At 49.1% G+C, this 18,221-nt stretch overlaps 3 protein-coding genes across 10 annotated transcripts in view; 2 read left to right on the top strand and 1 right to left on the bottom strand.

The window, feature by feature from the left end:
• The window catches only part of LOC108158872 (sodium channel protein 60E), a 31,692-nt gene that overhangs the window by 4,982 nt on the left and 8,489 nt on the right, over positions 1-18,221 (top strand). For 5 of the 7 annotated variants that reach the window (XM_033392345.1, XM_033392347.1, XM_033392346.1 and 2 more), the window contains exons 4-21: positions 5,345-5,556; positions 9,108-9,316; positions 9,384-9,794; positions 9,863-10,082; positions 10,147-10,281; positions 10,346-11,087; positions 11,153-11,367; positions 11,422-11,592; positions 11,657-11,850; positions 11,913-12,015; positions 12,077-12,205; positions 13,151-13,165; positions 13,536-13,787; positions 13,848-15,979; positions 16,054-16,381; positions 16,447-16,547; positions 17,148-17,733; positions 18,047-18,201. In XM_033392345.1, the coding sequence (XP_033248236.1) occupies positions 5,345-5,556; positions 9,108-9,316; positions 9,384-9,794; positions 9,863-10,082; positions 10,147-10,281; positions 10,346-11,087; positions 11,153-11,367; positions 11,422-11,592; positions 11,657-11,850; positions 11,913-12,015; positions 12,077-12,205; positions 13,151-13,165; positions 13,536-13,787; positions 13,848-15,979; positions 16,054-16,381; positions 16,447-16,547; positions 17,148-17,733; positions 18,047-18,201 (6,310 nt within the window). The remainder of the gene's footprint in view (positions 1-5,344; positions 5,557-9,107; positions 9,317-9,383; positions 9,795-9,862; positions 10,083-10,146; positions 10,282-10,345; positions 11,088-11,152; positions 11,368-11,421; positions 11,593-11,656; positions 11,851-11,912; positions 12,016-12,076; positions 12,206-13,150; positions 13,166-13,535; positions 13,788-13,847; positions 15,980-16,053; positions 16,382-16,446; positions 16,548-17,147; positions 17,734-18,046; positions 18,202-18,221) is intronic. The other 2 variants (XM_033392348.1, XM_033392349.1) reach the window with 2 other exon arrangements.
• Positions 2,385-3,856, top strand: LOC108158877 (loricrin). Its single transcript, XM_017291631.2, has 2 exons — positions 2,385-2,694; positions 2,773-3,856. The coding sequence occupies exons 1-2, from the start codon at positions 2,677-2,679 to the stop codon at positions 3,832-3,834; spliced, it is 1,080 nt and encodes a 359-aa protein (XP_017147120.1). The 5' UTR covers positions 2,385-2,676; the 3' UTR covers positions 3,835-3,856.
• LOC108158879 (mitochondrial thiamine pyrophosphate carrier) lies at positions 4,042-8,477 on the bottom strand. 2 transcript variants are annotated; one of them, XM_033392357.1, is made up of 5 exons: positions 8,366-8,476; positions 8,159-8,249; positions 7,627-8,085; positions 4,357-5,184; positions 4,048-4,234 (listed from the first exon to the last, which is right to left on the bottom strand). In XM_033392357.1, the coding sequence occupies exons 4-5, from the start codon at positions 5,171-5,173 to the stop codon at positions 4,116-4,118; spliced, it is 936 nt and encodes a 311-aa protein (XP_033248248.1). In that variant the 5' UTR covers positions 5,174-5,184; positions 7,627-8,085; positions 8,159-8,249; positions 8,366-8,476; the 3' UTR covers positions 4,048-4,115. The 2 variants fall into 2 exon arrangements, with proteins under 2 accessions (XP_017147121.1, XP_033248248.1); XM_017291632.2 differs by having other exon boundaries at positions 4,042-5,184; positions 8,366-8,477.

The raw sequence follows: 18,221 nt of genomic DNA, 5'->3' as shown, positions 1-18,221 counted from the left end.
TTGACCCATCACTCTCTGCGGTCCAATCTCAGTCCTAGTTCCAATTATAAGCCCATTTCCCGTTACCAAGGACCAAGCTCTACGCAGCTGCAGCTGCAACTTCAATGTCCCAACACTCGCCACTGTCTTTTGCGGTTTCTTAGATGCAACTGGTGTTTTGGAAAACCAGAGACTGCCTGTTTTCTGCTTTAGTGCTCAATTTCCGGTTAGCCTTTGGGCATTACTGTTTCGATGCAGTTTTCATTTGCAGTTTACCTTGCGCCGTATTCTGACTCGCTTTGCGGATTGGAACTCGATTCGCCTGGGGCCAAGATGTGCAACCCATAGAAATTGCAGCCAAACCCCTTTGGTGCATAATTGGCCCTGTAGTCTGCAGTCCCTACACCACCCATCACCCATCACCTATCTTCCATCTCCAATCACAATCACATTCCCATTTCCCGTCACCATTGAACTTGTGCAAAGGTCTGCAACGACAACTGCAACTGCAACGTGCCACCACTCTCCACCCACCCCGTTTCGCGGTTGGCTAGATGCAACTGGTTTTTTTGGGAAATCCGAAAGACTGGCTGCTTTCTGTGTCTGTGTGTAATTTCCTTTTTGTTTTTGGGCGCCTTGAGAATGACTTTGCTTCCGCATGAAGATGCGGCAAGCGCTCCGACCTGGTGGGACCGTTATGCAATACGGGGAAGATGCGTCTTTGTTGCATTTAATGTTAATGTGCGACCGCCAACCGGTTGCCCAGACCCATCATCATCATCATCATCATGAGCATCGTGGCCCTCGTTTGGTGGCTTGGCCGAAGATGTAATCCCCATGGAGTGTTGCACGCCAGCTTTCCTGTTAATGAAATGCATTTTCGAATGCCACAGAAAGAGCCGCAGACGCAAACGCAGTCGCAGTCGCAGTCGCAGACTCCGATCCGAGTCCCAGTCGAACAGATCCCATCAGCAACATCATTATGATTATGATTATGATTATCATTATCATTCGATTGGCAACAGCTGGTTGCGTTGGCGTCGCTCTGGTGGCTGCTACTAGTTCCTTATGTAAGCATCCATTCCATCCCCACTTTGAGGGGGCCATGCCATGCCACGCTTTTGTTTACAAATTTGACTGAATTTAAATGTCTATTAATTGATTTGGCAATATGAATGGGGACCGAACCGAGATGAAAGATGGGAAGATGGAAGATGAGGCATGTTAATCAACTGTCGGGTGTTCGTAATCGAAATTGCCATATGGCCCCGTTTCCGATGAAAATTGCAGCCCACTCTCTAGTACCCCCCTCCCGTACACTCCCCCTACCACTCAATGCTAATGAAAACTGTAGCTAATCAGCGGCGAAAGCAAAACAATGGACAGGGAAGGGAAGTGAGAGCGAACGAGACGCTGGGCGTCCAGTGCGGCCACTGGCCATGACCTCGCCTCTCCGCTGATGTAAGAGCCACATGATGATGAGCGAGTCAAAATCTTACGGTACTTTTTCTCTGCTTCGCCAGCATTGCAGCGCAACCGAGCATGACAAGATATTTTTGATGCTGGCGCTGGGGATCTGCTGCAGGCGAAGCTTAACCCAATTACGGATGGGAGGCGGCAGAGGGAGTCTAAGGGGCTCTCAGCGCTACAGAAGAAGTTTCAGACAATGACCTAACCCAATAAACCATAAATAGAACAAAACCTGTTATTGTGTTTATGCGAGTGTGTATGTGTGTGTCAGAGGGAGAGGGAGAGGGAGAGGGAGAGAAATGCTTTCGCTCCAGCAAGCCAGCCAGCACCAGAGTAAGCAATGTTATCAGGTTAATTTCCGGCACGGGAATGGCCATCAATGGGTTAATGACAAACGACGGCCAGCAGCAAAAGCAGACAGGCAGACCCTTGGCTTGGCCAATTCGTTATGCAAGTGCCCAGGCCCAGACATCCAGCAATAAGGAATTGCCAATAGGAAGTTCGTATCGTATCGTATCTGCATAAGCATGCATAAACCATGCATAAACATTAACGAATACAACATACATAACTAACGGTTAACAGCCACACTGGACCGGCCCTGGGCCAAGACTTGGATTGAGACTAAAACTGGATCTGGAATGTCGATGATTATTAACGATTTTCGGCAGCAGCCAACCCAATAATATGCAGCAGAGGCTTAGGGCCATTCGGATTTTCTCCCAGATCCAACGAAAGTGGAGCACAAAAGGGGCACAGCGCGGCGCAAGAGCGGCATTAGACGGAGAGAGGGAGAGAGTGAGTGAGAGTGTTTTTGCAAAAGGGCAGTCAATGATGGCAATGATGATGAGGCTGATGTGAAAGGTCAACACTCTAGCCGATCGCGCAGAGGCAGAGAGACGTGGAGAGTAGAGAGAAAGAAAAGGTAAAACGAAACAATGTGGCCTTCAATGAGTCGTGCTGGCAGCAGACCCTGCCTCTGCCACAAGTTCAGTTCAGCTCAATTCATCTCGTCGTCGGAGAGATTATCGCCTGCACTTGCCACAGCGGCCGTCGCGTCGCACCACTTACATAACCTCAACTTCGGAGCTCGAGAGCTCTGCTCCAAGCGCGCGTATAAAACGGCGCGCAGAGACGATTGCCGAATCATTTCCAGTCACATAGTTCGTAGCCCAGCAGCCGGTGAGCTACAATCCAAATCCTTGGCAACTTTCGACATCAGGAGAAATGGCAGCTTGTTTCATTGTGAGTTGGCGGCGGACTCCACTCCCTTGCGAGCGAATACGGATCCTAATAGTGTCATCTTTCCCTTTCCCCGTATAGTTGAGCGCGCTCTTGCTGGCCAGTCCGGCGGTATGGGGCAAGCCCTCATTTGGACGGGAGCACGTCCACATTCGCATCCACCTGCCCGAGAGCGGGGGAGATCATGGTGGAGATCATCACGGAGGCGGTGGTGGCGGCGGAGGCTATGAGATTCACTCCCATGATGGTGGGCATGGAGGCGGTGGTGGCGGCGGAGGCTATGAGATTCACTCCCATGACGGTGGGCATGGAGGAGGTGGCGGCGGCGGCGGCGGCGGCTATGAGATTCACTCCCATGACGATGGACATGGCGGTGGAGGAGGCCACGTCAGTACCTATGCCATTATTACCGAGAACCACGGCGGATCTGGTGGCTACAGCTCTGGCGGACACGGATCCGGAGGATTCAGCTCTGGCGGACACGGCTCCGGAGGATATAGTTCCGGAGGCTACAGCTCTGGCGGACACGGCTCCGGAGGATACAGCGCTGGGGGACATGGCTCTGGCCACGATGATGCTCAGATTGCGGCAATCGCAGCTGCCGCTGGCTCTTCCTCTCACGGTTCATCGGGTGCTGGAGGATACAGCTCTGGCGGACACAGTTCCGGAGGCTACAGTTCCGGTGGCTACAGCTCCGGACACGATTCTGGTCATGCTATAGCTAATATTGCGGCCATTGCAGCTAGCGCTGATACCTCCTCCCACGGCTCTTCGGGTGCTGGCGGATACAGCAGCGGAGGCTACAGCTCGGGAGGCTATAGCTCGGGGGGAGGCTACAGCTCTGGCGGACACGATGATGCCCATATTGCAGCCATTGCAGCTAGCGCGGGCTCTGGCGCTGGAGGATACAACAGCGGAGACTACAGCTCAGGGGGCTACAGTTCCGGCGGACACGGCTCTGGGGGCTACAGTTCCGGCGGAGGAAGCAGCTACGATAGCCAGGTGGTGACTGCTGCTGTCGCTTCCAGCGGAGGATATAGCGGTGGCTCTCATGGCGGTGCATCCTCCGGGGGTGGGGACGGTTACAATTACTCGCCCCCCGCCACCGGTGGCTGGTCGGGATCTGCCCCCAACTGGTCGTAGGGGCCGGTTCCTGCATTGGCCATCCGGTCATCTAGTCTATTGCTCATTCCCACAAGTTCACCCGATTCCATTGGACTTTTAACTTATAATACTCGTATGGCTCGTTCGCTCATCCACATTCCACATGTCCACATCTGAAGGAGGAACTGCTCCCTCCTCCACTGCAGCTCCCCAACGGTGCCGATGTACAAAATAAACCATGTTAGTGTAATAATTTAACTCATTCCCGGTGTGTTTAATCGTTTGTGTCTATGGGTCAGCGGTGAGATGTTTAGGGCTCACTAACGAGACTGTGTGGTGCTGGCATCACCCACATGGGGCATCTTTATTAGGTCCAGCCGGCCTTTTTGGGTGCGGCGCTCTTGGCCTTCTCTTCCTTCAGACGCTGCTCTTCCCGGTCCTGCACAGGATGGATGACGTAGCGGTTAATGTAGTCATAGAAAGTGAAGTAGAAGGCACTGGATAAGCCGGACTTAAGGAGTGTGGGGCTAACCCCCTTATAAAAGCCGGAGATGCCCTCACCCTTTAAGGTGGTCATGAAGCATTGCTTTGCCGTCGGACAAATGGGATTCCGACCGAACGTTTGTCGATCCTGGTGAAAACCGTGCAGCTGCATGCGCTTCTTCATCAGATCTGCTGGATAGACCAGTAACTTGGACGACACCCCGGCGAGGGCACCATTGACGAAGAGGCAGAGACCAGGAATGTTGTGGTCGGGATTTGACTTCTTGACAATAAAGAGGACAAGGGCGTTCAGGTACTTGTAGATGAGAAAGTTGGCCCCTACTAGCGGAAAGATCTGCGCCAGGGTAAAGACCAGGCCACGGGACAAGCCTCGCAGTCCTTCAGTAGAGTGTACGAAGTGTACACCTCTCAGGGAGCTCATGCGACTCCTCTTGCTGGTGGGATCGGCGGCCACCACTTGAGTGCGGATTACATCGAAGGGCTGAGCAGCCACGGTGCCCAGACATCCGGCCAATCCCCCGCATACAAAGTACAAGAGTAGCGGTCGGTCGTCGAAGAAGGGCATCTTGTGGGCCTTGACTCGAAGCTGCTCGTACGACCAGAACTGCACGACTGCATAGGTAATGCTCAGCACCTGGCCGGAGTTATGACCACGCCAGATTCCCCGTAGTCCCTCCTCTTTGTATATGCTACGAAAGGCGTGCAGCAGACCCTGGTACTTCGATTCGTATCCGTGCTTGCCCACCGGCTCCACTTGCATCTGAAAGCGAATTTTGATCACGTCGAGAGGCTGCACCAAGGTCCTAGTCAAGCCCCCAGCGACACCGCCGCCTAAGGCTTGCAGCAACTGTACGAGCGGAGTATTATCAGGCATATTTCTGATTGCTGGAATAGAAAGGGCGGCCGATTAGCTATACTGGGGGTGGTAGGAGTGTGGCACTAGGTAATGCACGCATATTCACCAAACCAAGCCAAAACAGTTCATTCTCAACCAAACCTCTGTACACCCCTGATCATCTTTCTGTTGTGCTTCCTCTCCTTGCAGCTGTTGCCAAACACCAGGTCGTTGCCTACACGCAGAGGTCGCAGGTCAAGCACGAGAACCGGCACATCCAGCTGGTGCGGGAATATGGCTTCCACCCGCGCACCAAAGCCTCCGTGGAGGACGGCGATGTGCTGCCGCGGAAGTTTGAGCCCTTTCCGGAGGATATGTACGGCAAGCCGCTCGAGGAGATTGACACCTTCATATACGAGGAGGTAAGTGGCTCAGTATCCATTATCTGCAGACCCAAAATGTGCCGGGGCCAAGCCAAGCAAGCCCTGCTGCCCTGCCACCCCATTTGGCCTCCATTGCCACTAATTAAAAAGTCACACACAGACGCGACCCAGTCCCAGCCAGGGGCAACAATTGAGGGGCGGGGCGGGCGGTCAGGGCATGGGTATGGGCAGCGCAGTGCAACTGCAACTGCAAGTGGCACAACGGAAATGGAACGCGACGCGACTTTGGTTTTGTTTTTGCTGTTGATTTTGTTGCATTTGCATTTGCATTGTGTGTGCACAAGTGGAAATGCACTTTTTCCTGGCAAGCGACCAGCGGCGGGGGTTAATGGAAACGCCTAGAACGACCCTCGTGGCCCTCTCGAAAGCCAAAAAGGAAATCAGCGTAAATGCCGCCGCGCGGGCTCGTTAAATTTCAAAAGTGAGAATAAATTTTTGGAGCTATGGGCAAACAATGAACCAAACACACACACATCCACTCACATGTACTTTACTGGCAGGGCAGGAATATGGGTCATGCCATGCCATGCACGGGGCTACGGTACCGACTCTGGGGCAGAGGAAACTTGCGACCGTATTTACGTGACTCAAACAAAACTGGCCAACACAGCCGCAGCAGCCCGCAAAAGGACAAATTATAGACGAACATGCAAGTGTACCAAGACTTGGCGACTTTTCGTGCCACGTGTCGTGGGGAAATAATTCCAAATAACGGCACATATACCGGGCCGGGCTGGGCTGGGCCTGGAAAAATAAACATGCAAGTGACCAGGATGGGAGATGAGCCTGTGACCAAGTACCTGACGTCGAGTGATGTTCTTTATCGATTGGGTACTTACTCAGGGCAAACAGTCTGCCAATCTATAATTAAATCTTATTGTTTACTAAAGCTTAGTCAACCAAAAGTTCATAACGAACAATAGTGAATGGCAACTTGAGCCAGTCACTGGAAGACCATATCGTGACTACTAAAATCACTGCACGACCCTGCTCATCTCTGATTAGAACATGTCCCGCAATGTTGCCAGACTTTGCACGCATCCATTGGCAGCGCCAATGCAATGTTTACTCATGCATGTACACGTGAGAGTGTGTGTGTTTGTGGAACAAAAACCTATACAGACTTAGGCGGAGGAGAATCAAAGTGCTTAATTGCATTTAATGGGACACTCTTTATGCAAGTGGCAAATGCCGGCCAGGAAAAGCAAACAACTGAACTGCCTCACTTCGCAAACGATGGCGACGTCGGTTGTCTGCTCCAGTGATAAGACACAGCCACAGACGACACCGCATGTTTGCCCGAACAAGACCCTACACAACTTTCCTTCTGTGCACTTAAAAGTACACATGCTTATCCTCCACAGCTCTACTCGCCACCATCCATCCCCTAGAACGGAATGGTAGGGCGTTATATGGGGTGTGGTGTGGAGGGGGCGACGACAGCGGCAGCGTAGCGTAACCAAAGGCGCATGCAAATTTACAGAAAAGGCACACAAAATGGTAAATGGCAAACTGCCACCCAATCGTAATTTTTGCTTGTTACATTAAAATTTCTGCTTACTCGGTTGAGCGACGTTTATGTGTGTATTACAGTGACAAACGACCTTCAGAATAGTGGGGGAGGAGTGGCGGGCAGACAGACAGAAACATCATCCTTAGCATGAAAAACAGGCAGGCGGCAGGCCAGGCCGCTCTGGCTGGCACATCTGCATACATATGTATATAATTGAAGAAATCAAGGCGCTAATGAACAACGCTCGGCTCGGCTGCCGCTCTTTTTCTCCTCTCCGGCAAACAAATCGATATTTCCGAATGGTGCCCCAGGAACAATCTGACGAGCGCACGACACGCGCTCCCAAGGGGCAAGCAACAGCAGCCCTTGGTCTGATTGTACTTTGTGTAATTGTATTAGCCGATTAAGTGGAAATTTACTGCCTTGGCCGGGAGCACGATGATCAATGTTTAATGTGGTCAGTCAGTCGGTCGGACGGTGCGTCGGCTATGTTGGATTGAATTGGTTTTGGTATTTGGCTACCAAACGCTACTCACTCTCACTAATCTTCTTGTTTCAAGCGATTACTTTCTCCAGTTTTCTGCCGGCACGGTGTCATAAACTTCCAAGCTTGAGAAAAAAATTACTCTATATTGCAGGATTAAAAATTATCGGAATGTCAAAAATTAGTGTAACATTTTAGCCAAAACGTGCTCTGTGCGCTACATACACACACACAGATGACATACAAATGTGGTTATGTTGAAACAGCACGCTGGGTGCCGCTTTTTTCTCTACCCCTCTATTATTAAGAACACATGATTTGATTCAGTTGGAACTTTTGTGAAAATCCAGTAATTTATTAGAATCAATTTAAACGTGAAATTCGGAAGTGTATTTTAAATGCACATTTTCTTGTTTTGCGCGAAAACTGTTTTTACAAAATTACTTTCGGGCCACAATGTGGGGCCCAGACGGCATGTTTCAGTAATGGTGTGCTTGTAGGTCAAAAGTTCCTGAAACAAACAAAAAACGGCAAATTAGAATCTCGCGTGTCGCTAGGGCTCCTGTGGCCAAGCGGGTACTCACCAGTTGGTGGTCGATGGCGCTGCACCTACTTGGAACGTGCACGCATCTTTCTGCGCTTACGCTTCAACCTACGCATACGCTTCTTACGCCACTGAAAACGAGATAAAAACAATTAAATTGCAGTCTAAATCTGTTTCCACTTTTAGTCTTGCTCTACTCCAATTTTTTTCTGCACTTTTTATCTTGTCTTGCAAAAATTCTTATTACCTTAGCTCTCATTTTCCTTCTGGTCGGTTTGACGGGTCGAGAACGAAAGAACGATGGTCGAACGGAAGTCTGGGTGCTAGGTTCGCGTTTCCTCTGACAGCACGAATATCGTGCAGATATTTTTCCGCAGCCCGACTATCGCATCCAAGGTTGACTTTTATATATCGATATAAATATTCTTTTGACAATGGTTGTAACTAAACCTAAGATTATTATTGTAGCCGTCTCCAGGCTATCAGAGCACTTTATTTTTTTATATTTTTATTGTCGACTGCATTTTTCAGATTTACGCGAAAATTTTCATATTTCATCGATACTTTGGTGCGATACACGCAATTTGACTTATACTCGTAGCTCTGACAGTTCGAATATCGACTCATCAAGGTTGATTTAGGGAATATATCGATATAAAATAACTACTTTAATACTATTGTGCGATGAGCGGTCCTTTTTTCCCCAGCAGATGTTATGGCGCTAATTTTGAATTTAGCAATCAGTAGTATTCAATGACGAGTGTTATTATTAGTATTTTTTTAATATAACTATTTCAGGAATGTGAAGTATCGATACTTTCGATGGTTATTCAGCCCTAATTCGGCGCTGCGTCCACGAGCAATATAGTTTCAATATGATTGAATTGAATATGAATTAGAATTAGAATATGATTCTTCTAATTTTCTGACGCAGGCTTCGTTTTACGCAGTATAATTCCCTACTTTAAAACACATTTCCACTATTTCAGACATTCTGTGTGGTTTCGAAACGCTTTCGCAAGAACTACATCCATCGTTTCACAGGCACCAAGAGCCTATTCCTCTTCCATCCATGGAGTCCAGCGCGGCGCGTGTGCGTCTATATCGCAACGAACCAATTTTTCGACTACTGCGTCATGGCCACCATTCTGTTCAACTGCATTTTCCTAGCCATGACCGAGACGGTGGAGGAGGCTGAGTAAGTACCTCAAATTCGAGTGGTCACGGGACGACCCTTTCAAACCTTTACTGTTGCCAACCCACAGGTACATCTTTCTGGCGATTTACTCCATCGAAATGGTGATCAAAATCATTGCCAAAGGCTTTCTGCTCAACAAGTACACCTATCTGCGCAACCCATGGAATTGGCTAGACTTTGTGGTCATAACTAGTGGCTATGCCACCATTGGCATGGAGGTTGGCAACCTGGCGGGGCTGCGTACCTTTCGCGTGCTGCGCGCTCTCAAGACGGTTTCCATCATGCCCGGACTTAAGACAATTATCAACGCGTTGCTTCACTCCTTCCGTCAACTGGCGGAGGTCATGACGCTCACCATCTTCTGTCTGATGGTCTTTGCCCTCTTCGCCCTGCAGGTCTATATGGGCGAGCTGCGCAACAAGTGTGTGCGCCACGTGCCCTCCGAGTGGTCCAACGTCTCCCATCTCGACTGGCATATGTATGCGAGACTTGTAATTCATGATTAAAGCTGAGTGCTAATGGAGGGATGGTCATTGTTCCTTTCAGGTGGGTCAACGACACGGACAACTGGCTATTCGACGATGAGGAGATGCCCGTGCTTTGTGGAAACTTGACGGGCGCCCGTCACTGCCCATTCGGCTATATGTGCATCTGTGTTGGCGAGAATCCCAATCATGGCTATACCAACTTTGACAATTTCATGTGGTCAATGCTAACGACCTTTCAGCTGATTACGTTGGACTACTGGGAGAATGTCTACAATATGGTCAGTGTAATCCTTGCTCCCATTATCGAGATGATCTAATCGATCAGATTATCCCTTTCCGCAGGTGCTAGCAACTTGTGGTCCAATGAGTGTCATATTTTTTACGGTGGTTGTGTTTTTTGGCTCATTCTACTTGATTAACCTGATGCTAGCCGTTGTCGCGTTGAGTTACGAGGAGGAGGCGGAGATAACAAACGAGGTGAGCGGGCCCAAACTTGGCCCGCACCCTGATCCTCTGATCTAACCTCTTTGATTTGTTGCAGGAGCGGAAAAAGGATTTGCTGGACCATCGGGATGATTCCACGTTCAGCTTTGATCCATCCGTGCTGAATGTTAAGAAATTGAACAAGAACAACAAGAAGAGGATCGACTCCCGCAAGGGCGTCCTCCTGGCCTCGTACAGCAAGAAGAAGACGCGCCGAAAAAAGACCAAAGGCGGAAAAGAGACTAATGGCAATGGGAATGGGAATGGGAACGGCAGCAATGGCCATGAAAACGATACCAACAAATCCCCTTCCGCCACGCCCAGCCCGGGACCAAGTCCGCGACACAGTGCCACGGAGCGTCCCTCCGCCCTCACGCGGCAGGCTCAGAAGCAATACAAGCAGATAGAGCAGCAGCAGCAGCAGCATCATCAGCATCTGCTGGCCAAGGTGCCCGCCGCTGCTACGCCCAAGAACCGCATTAGCTTCCAGGAGGAGATGCAGAAGAACCCCAACATGCTGTACCCCTCGGACAACAAGGGCCAGCTCATCGCCAGCAGCCGTCAGACGAGCTCCAACTCAAGTGGCGTCAATCGCGAATCCTCGCAGGATGATTCCGGGGTGGTCGACGATCACGAGGAGCAGGATCCGGCCAACGAGCTGGGCCACGTGTCCACCGTGGAGTTGGCCCTATCCCCGCGTGAAGTGCGCCTCATCAAGTGCAATGGGAACATAGCCCGCATCAAGAATCATAATGTTTATGCCTTGCATCAGGAGTTCTCCTCGGAGGTGGTGGTTATCGGTGAGTGCTCTCTAAGAAACTTTTTGGGGGGAATGGGTTTTTTAATTATTTTAATTTCCAATCAGATGATCTGCCCGACCGCAACTGCGATCGCTGTGTCCACTGCTGCGCCGACTACGAGAGCTGGCTGCAGTTCCAGAACTGCCTCTACAAGGTGGTGAGGGATCCGCTCTTCGAGCTGGCTATCACGCTGTGCATTGTGCTAAACACAGCCTTTCTGGCTATGGAGCATCACGGCATGAGCGAGAGCTTTCGCAATGCCCTGGATGTGGGAAATAAGGTAAGTGAACCAAGAATCGCCCAAGAATCTACTAAATTCGTTTCTTTTCCACAGGTTTTCACGTCCATTTTCACCTTTGAGTGCATTGTGAAGCTGATGGCCTTGTCCAAGGACTTTTTTCTGTGCGGCTGGAATATATTTGACCTGCTCATTGTCACGGCCAGTTTGCTGGACATCATCTTCGAGCTGGTCGATGGCCTTAGTGTCTTGAGGGGACTGCGACTGGTACTGCGTCCGTGCGATATTAAATCGAAATATATTTCATTTCAAACCTTTGTTACATTTCCAGCTGCGTGTACTAAAGCTGGCCCAGTCGTGGACCACAATGAAGGTGCTGCTGAGCATTATCATATCGACAATTGGGGCGCTGGGTAACCTCACGCTGATCTTGGTCATAGTCATCTACATATTTGCCGTCATTGGCATGCAATTGTTCTCCAAAGACTACACGGCGGAAAAGTTTGACCCAGATCCAGTGCCAAGGCAAGACTTGAGTCATTTAATTATATTCTCGTATATTCTCTTATCTGTATCCTCCTTTACAGATGGAATTTCAATGACTTCTTTCACTCATTCATGATGATCTTCCGCATATTGTGCGGGGAATGGATCGAGCCGCTCTGGGACTGTATGCGAGCCGAAGAAGAGGTTTGTAGACAGCTTGGAAAACGGACTTACAGATCGCACATATACTAATTATATCTTGCAGCAAGGTGCCTCCACATGCTTCGCCATATTTCTGCCAACTTTGGTCATGGGAAACTTCATGGTGCTCAACTTGTTCTTGGCCTTGTTGCTTAACAGCTTCAATTCTGAGGAGCTCAAGTCGAAAAAAGAGGCAAGTCACAGGCTTCTCGCCTGCCTTTTCCATGTTTCTTAACGTTCGTGAATGTAAATGTCGTATGTCTTGGTGTGTGCCACTAAAAGTTTCTTAAACAATCTAACAACTAAACGTGAATAGTTCCGGAATGGACAGGAGAGCAATCATGCTTCTCCTTGTCATAAAACCAACCCACTAAAAGAAAAGTTATTTATGTTACTTCAGACGATCGCTGGTTAGATCGTTAGATCGTTTCCTAAATGTTGTGTTGCACTTTGACGTGATTTCCGGTATTTCTATTTATGTGCGTGTCTGATCCTTAATCTGTGTGTGTTTGTGTGTCTGATCTAAGCCTTCATCGTATTATCGCCCAATTAGCATTGGTATACCACACAATTGAACCAATTATATCATACACCATACGATCTGGCACTCTTCTCTTCTGTTCAGACAAGCAAATTATATTTACTTTTCACTTTTATGGTTAAAATTCCCATCAAAAACCATCACACTCTGCATTGTGTTACTACCTTTGCTACATGTTTGTGTTCTACTAAACTTAAATCTAATTTTGATCCTTAAAATTAGACCCAGCACAATGTATTTTGACTTGTTCTGGGCCTCTACAGTTCGGCTCTGCTCGAATTTTGTGACTATGGGGGTTTGTTCGGGTCTTAACTTTACCACTTCTTATGTGTATGTACATACTGAACAGACCCACATACTCCTACTCGTACTCGTACTCGAAGCTAAAAATGTATGTCTCTTGTCTAAGTATCAATGTTAAAACATTCTCTGAAATGCACTGAATACCTAATCGAATTAACCAAATCTTCTGTTGTCAACTTTGCACCATGCGTTTAATCTTAATCTTAACTACTTGCCCACACAAAATACACGACACTAAATCTACACTTAACCCGAAAACCAAAACAATTTAAATACACTAAAAACCGTAAACAGATATTCAAGAAGAAGGTAATTTTTCCAACTAAATCGTTTTAACTTGCTTTAAACTTGCTTGCTTCGTTTATGTTAGCCAAACTTTAATCTAAATCCCAACAAAATAAATGTGTATATACTTCTAGAGTAGACCAAAGCTGATCAGGCAATATTTATACATATATATGTGATAAATGTTATAACCTTTTGTGTTGCCTGCCCTTAACCCTTACTTTTGTATGTATTGGAACCCCGAATTCTGATTGTAACTCCATGTCGATGTATCGATGTCAATGTCTAGTCAAAAAATACCCAAAAAATCTTGTAGCGAACTCTTTTGCTTTCTGCTCTGCCTTAGATTCGACCATTGTCTAATGATCTTTTTGTGTTCTTTCCCCCGATATAGGAAGTGGGCGAGGAGTCTAAGCTGGCGAGGAGTATCGAACGGGTGCGGGATCTGATAAGGAAGAAGCGGCAAGAGCGTAAGGATCGTAAAGAACGAAAGTTTGCCGAGAAGTTCCAGCAGATCGTGCTCGAGGCCCAGGCCCAGGCCCACGCTCAAAGTCAGGGTCAGGCACAGCTCCATTCCACGGGGGGAATGGAGATGGACAAGTCTAATCTGTTGGCCGAGACTAAGTTCCATAGATTGAGCTACCAGGTGGGTGTTTGACATTGAACTCTCTTTAAAATCCGACTAATTTACGTTCTTTTCTTTCAGGAATCTATGAATCGGCCAGTCTCGGGCTCTGACTTTGGCTTCCAGATCCCCTTGAGGGACGGCCTGCACACAATTGTTGATGGCCTCGAGTACGACGAGGCCTCGGATGTGCCCGAGCAGATCCAGCTACAGGATCAGCCACTGCCACCAATTACAGACTCGCTGCCGCCCACCTACGAGACCGCCATCATGTCTGCCCACAGCAACAACCTAACTCCGTTCGCCCTGGCGGAGCGACGGCTGCAACACCAGATCTCCTCGGGGGTGAGCACCCAGCAGAACGACTCCAGGGACGAGGCCACTTACACGGAGTCGATCGAGCTGCGTCTCCTGGGCCAGTACAACTCCACGGACACGGATCCATATGCCAACGACCAGCGAAGTGGCTCTTTCAACCGCGGAGACTCTTTTCAGGATAACTCCTCGCGGCGCTACGGCAGCGAAGAGCACGACGAGGCCTACCTTAAGTACCAGAAATCGTTGCTAACCCGCTCACCCAGCTACAGGAAGTCTCTGGACCGACTCTCACAGTCCAGCGGTCACTCGCAGCGCTCGCTGCTCAAGTCGGAGGAGACGGAGATGCGAAGGCACTCTAGTGGCCACTCCCTGAACTCCATATCGATCGAGCAGGACGAGCTGCTCTCGCAGCAGGGGAATCTGCGCGAGGAGCTGCTCAATTGCGAGCAGAAGGAGCTCTTTCAGTTCCTCCAGGAGGATAACGAGATGCCGAAGTCCAATCTCAGCTACATTTCGTCGAACCTCATGCGGTCGCGCCGATCCTCCAGCCAGGGACATCAGGAGAGCGAGGCGCTGGTGGAGCACTCGGAGTTCGATAACATCATCCAGAGCTTCGAGAAGGAGTTGGAGGAGATCAAACGCTCGACTACGTCGCTGGAGCGCAAGCTCTCCACCCTCTCAGAACCCTCCCCGGCGGCCGACGAGGCCACCAAAGCGATCATGGAGCACATTGCCATTATCACGGGAGCCTCGGAGCGCACAGCCGCCGATGAGGTAGTGCATCCACTCAATCCTTATGACAGCTACGACCTATCCAGCGTTCCGAGACGCTCCCAGTCCGTTAGCTCCGCCGCCCAGCGGCAGTCCGTGAAGATAAAACGCCGCAGCCTGGAGAAGCAGCGCAAGATCGACGAGGACTTTAGCATATCGAATGAAATACGCAAAATCTGTGATCAAATCCATGCGCCTTTCGTGGCCATGGAGGCCATGGCAGTGGCAGCCACCAGCCAAGGTCCAGGCGCCAGCCAGTCGCCCTTCACGCGCCGCAAGATCGACCCATTCACGGTTCAATTCGATCGCTTCAAGCGGTTGTCGCTGATCGAGCGGCTGGAGGAGCTGCCGGAGGAGGAAAAGCCGATCTCCACGCTACGCATCGAATCGGAGAAGATGCCGCGCAAGTTTCTCAACAGCGACCAGCTGCGCCTGGACAGTCTCTCGCTCAAGAGTACCAACTCCTACGAGAACCTGCTCATCCAGAAGCAGAAGCTTGTTCTGCCATTGTCCACTGGTGTACCCGCCACGCCACCCACCTCCTTGAAGTCGAGCATTGAGCCACCGACACTGGCGCAAATATCATCGCTAAAGGTCACGCCCACGCCCCCGCTGGCCGCCCTCACCGAGCACCAGCAGCACTTTCATGCTACGAGCATCCAAACGGCCCCCTCTCATGGTCACGGCCAAAGGCACACCCATGGGTCTGGCCATCGGCACGGCAATGGCCACTCACAAGCACACCCAAAGGCAGGGCAGAGGCGACGCCCCATGGAGCACCCACAATCGACTTTAGACAAAGCCGCTTCCTTCCAGTCCGCGCGCACCGAGTCGCACAGCTCGGGCGCCGCCGACACCAGCTCGGCCCTGGCCCTGGCTCTCGCCCACACCCACAAGACTGAGCAATCCGATCAGCCGGAAAAGGCGGCACAGAAGCCGTCGGCCTTCACTCGACTGACCGAAAAACCATGGCATTGTTTGGTTTCCTACGTAGACGACCTCACCGTCGGTGGGAGACGTAACTCGCAGGGCGCTTACAATGATCCCATGACTTTTCCGAGCTATGGGCAGGCGAAGCCGCCGAAGGTGCCAGATGACTGCTTCCCCCAGAAGTGCTACGAGCAGTGAGTATTTGAAAAGATCCCCAATTACATCTTCTAATGCTATTTCCCTGTTTTCCCTATTTTCATACTGGCAGCTTTTACTTCCGTTGCCCTTGGTTTATGTCCTGCATGGACACCCCGAGCGCCAAGCAGTGGACCCGCATTAGGACGGCTGTCTTGACGGTTGTCGATACTCCGGCCTTTGAGTGGTTTGTGCTAGTGCTGATCTTTGCGTCGAGTATCACGCTTTGCTTCGAGGACATCTACCTGGACAGCAACAAGACGCTGAAGCGCGTACTCTACTGGACCAACTTCTCCTTCTGCCTGATCTTCGTGGTGGAAATGATACTCAAGTGGCTGGCGCTGGGATTCTCCAAGTACTTCACGAGCTTCTGGACCATACTCGATTTTATCATAGTGTTTGTGAGTGCATCTACATAAATAAGCCCTTTGATGCACATTCTCTGATTGGTCTTTTTCTTCCATAGGTATCGGTTTTCTCGCTGCTAATTGAAGAGAATGAGAACCTCAAGGTTCTGCGGTCATTACGCACCCTGCGTGCCCTGAGACCCCTGAGAGCGATCTCTCGGTAAGTCGACCAGTCGCTGGTCTAGTCTATAGGCTGCACCACAACCTTCTCAAACACCTGTGCATCCAATGAAGTAAGAGCTGTCCACATAGGCTACTTCTTGCCTTTTTGCAACTACTACTACTACTACTACTACTCTTCGTACTTTCTTGTATCTCTTACTATTTCTGGAAGATGTCGGTCAGTTGTCGATACGGCTTTCGTCAGAGCTGTGCAGTGTTTAATACAATCTCGTCTTCTTTATGGATTTCGAATAGAAATACGTAGAACACTTTGCATTGCATCCTCCTCGCCTCTGTCTAGTCTGTAGCCCGAAGCCTTGATTTGTCTATCCTCTACCTTCACAAAAACTGCATACATATATGTATAATCTTTGTAAATAACCTAAAATTTATAATAAGTAGACAATGTACATATGCATAGTAATAGTACTTGTAATGGTTAGATGAGAATCATTCAAAAAAGAACTCCACTTGTTTGCACCAGAACCGTAATCAATTAGCACCCATTGCAAAAACAAATAGATGTGCAACGAAGCGACGATCTCCAGTATACATCCCAGTAATGACTAGCATTTCATCCATTCCATTTCTATTCCAGGTGGCAAGGAATGCGGATTGTAGTAAACGCTCTCATGTATGCAATACCATCAATTTTCAATGTACTTTTGGTTTGTTTGGTTTTTTGGTTGATCTTCTCAATAATGGGTGTTCAGTTCTTTGGTGGGAAGTTTTTCAAGTGCGTCAATGAAATGGGAGAATTGCTGCCAATTACTGTGAGTACACTACACACTACACTCCCAATATGGAGCAGGAGAACGATCTACCTGTCCTGTGTGACTGTACAAACCCACCCTACTCATATTTCCTTCTCCATTTTTTGCGTGCAGGAGGTGAACGACAAGTGGGACTGCATTGAGCAGAACTACACGTGGATCAACTCGAAGATCACCTTCGATCATGTGGGCATGGGCTACCTGGCCCTGCTACAGGTCGCAACCTTCGAGGGCTGGATGGAGGTGATGGCGGATGCCGTGGACGCCCGGGGCGTGGACCTGCAGCCGCAGCGGGAGGCCAATCTCTATGCTTATATTTATTTTGTTATATTTATTGTGTGCGGATCGTTCTTCACACTCAATCTGTTCATTGGAGTTATCATTGATAACTTCAATATGCTCAAGAAGAAGGTAAGTCCATTGGCCTATGGTACATCTGGGCCCCTGCATCTGGTCCGCATCTATATATATATATATCAATTTATATCTACATATATATAAATGTATAATCTGTACATACATATAGTACATATATCCATCCGTCGTCACCGATCTGTTTGATTGTCCACTCCATCAATTTGTGTACCCCGATCGTTAATGTATTGCTGATAATGTTTCTGATCTGTTGTGTCGAGTTGTATATAGCCTAGAGCGTTACGTTACCTAACTGTGGACTGTATATATATGATTAAATGTTCATTCTATTCTCATCACTTTTATATAGTATGAAGGAGGAGTGTTGGAAATGTTTCTCACCGAATCTCAAAAACACTATTACACGGCTATGAAAAAATTGGGACGAAAGAAACCACAGAAAGTTATTAAGCGACCTATAAATCATTTTTTAGCTATGTTTTATGATTTATCCAATTCGAGAAGGTAAACAAACCATATGATCA

This window comes from Drosophila miranda, chromosome 3 (assembly GCF_003369915.1).
Source record: "Drosophila miranda strain MSH22 chromosome 3, D.miranda_PacBio2.1, whole genome shotgun sequence".
NCBI classification, from domain to species: Eukaryota; Metazoa; Arthropoda; class Insecta; order Diptera; family Drosophilidae; genus Drosophila; species Drosophila miranda.
The sequence above is the reverse complement of the archived record's forward strand: the minus strand, read 5'-3'. Positions and strand labels throughout refer to the sequence as shown.

Excerpts from the sequence above, each read along its gene's own strand:
- LOC108158879 (XM_017291632.2), bottom strand. The coding sequence starts at position 5,173 with ATGCCTGATAATACTCCGCTCGTACAGTTGCTGCAAGCCTTAGGCGGC.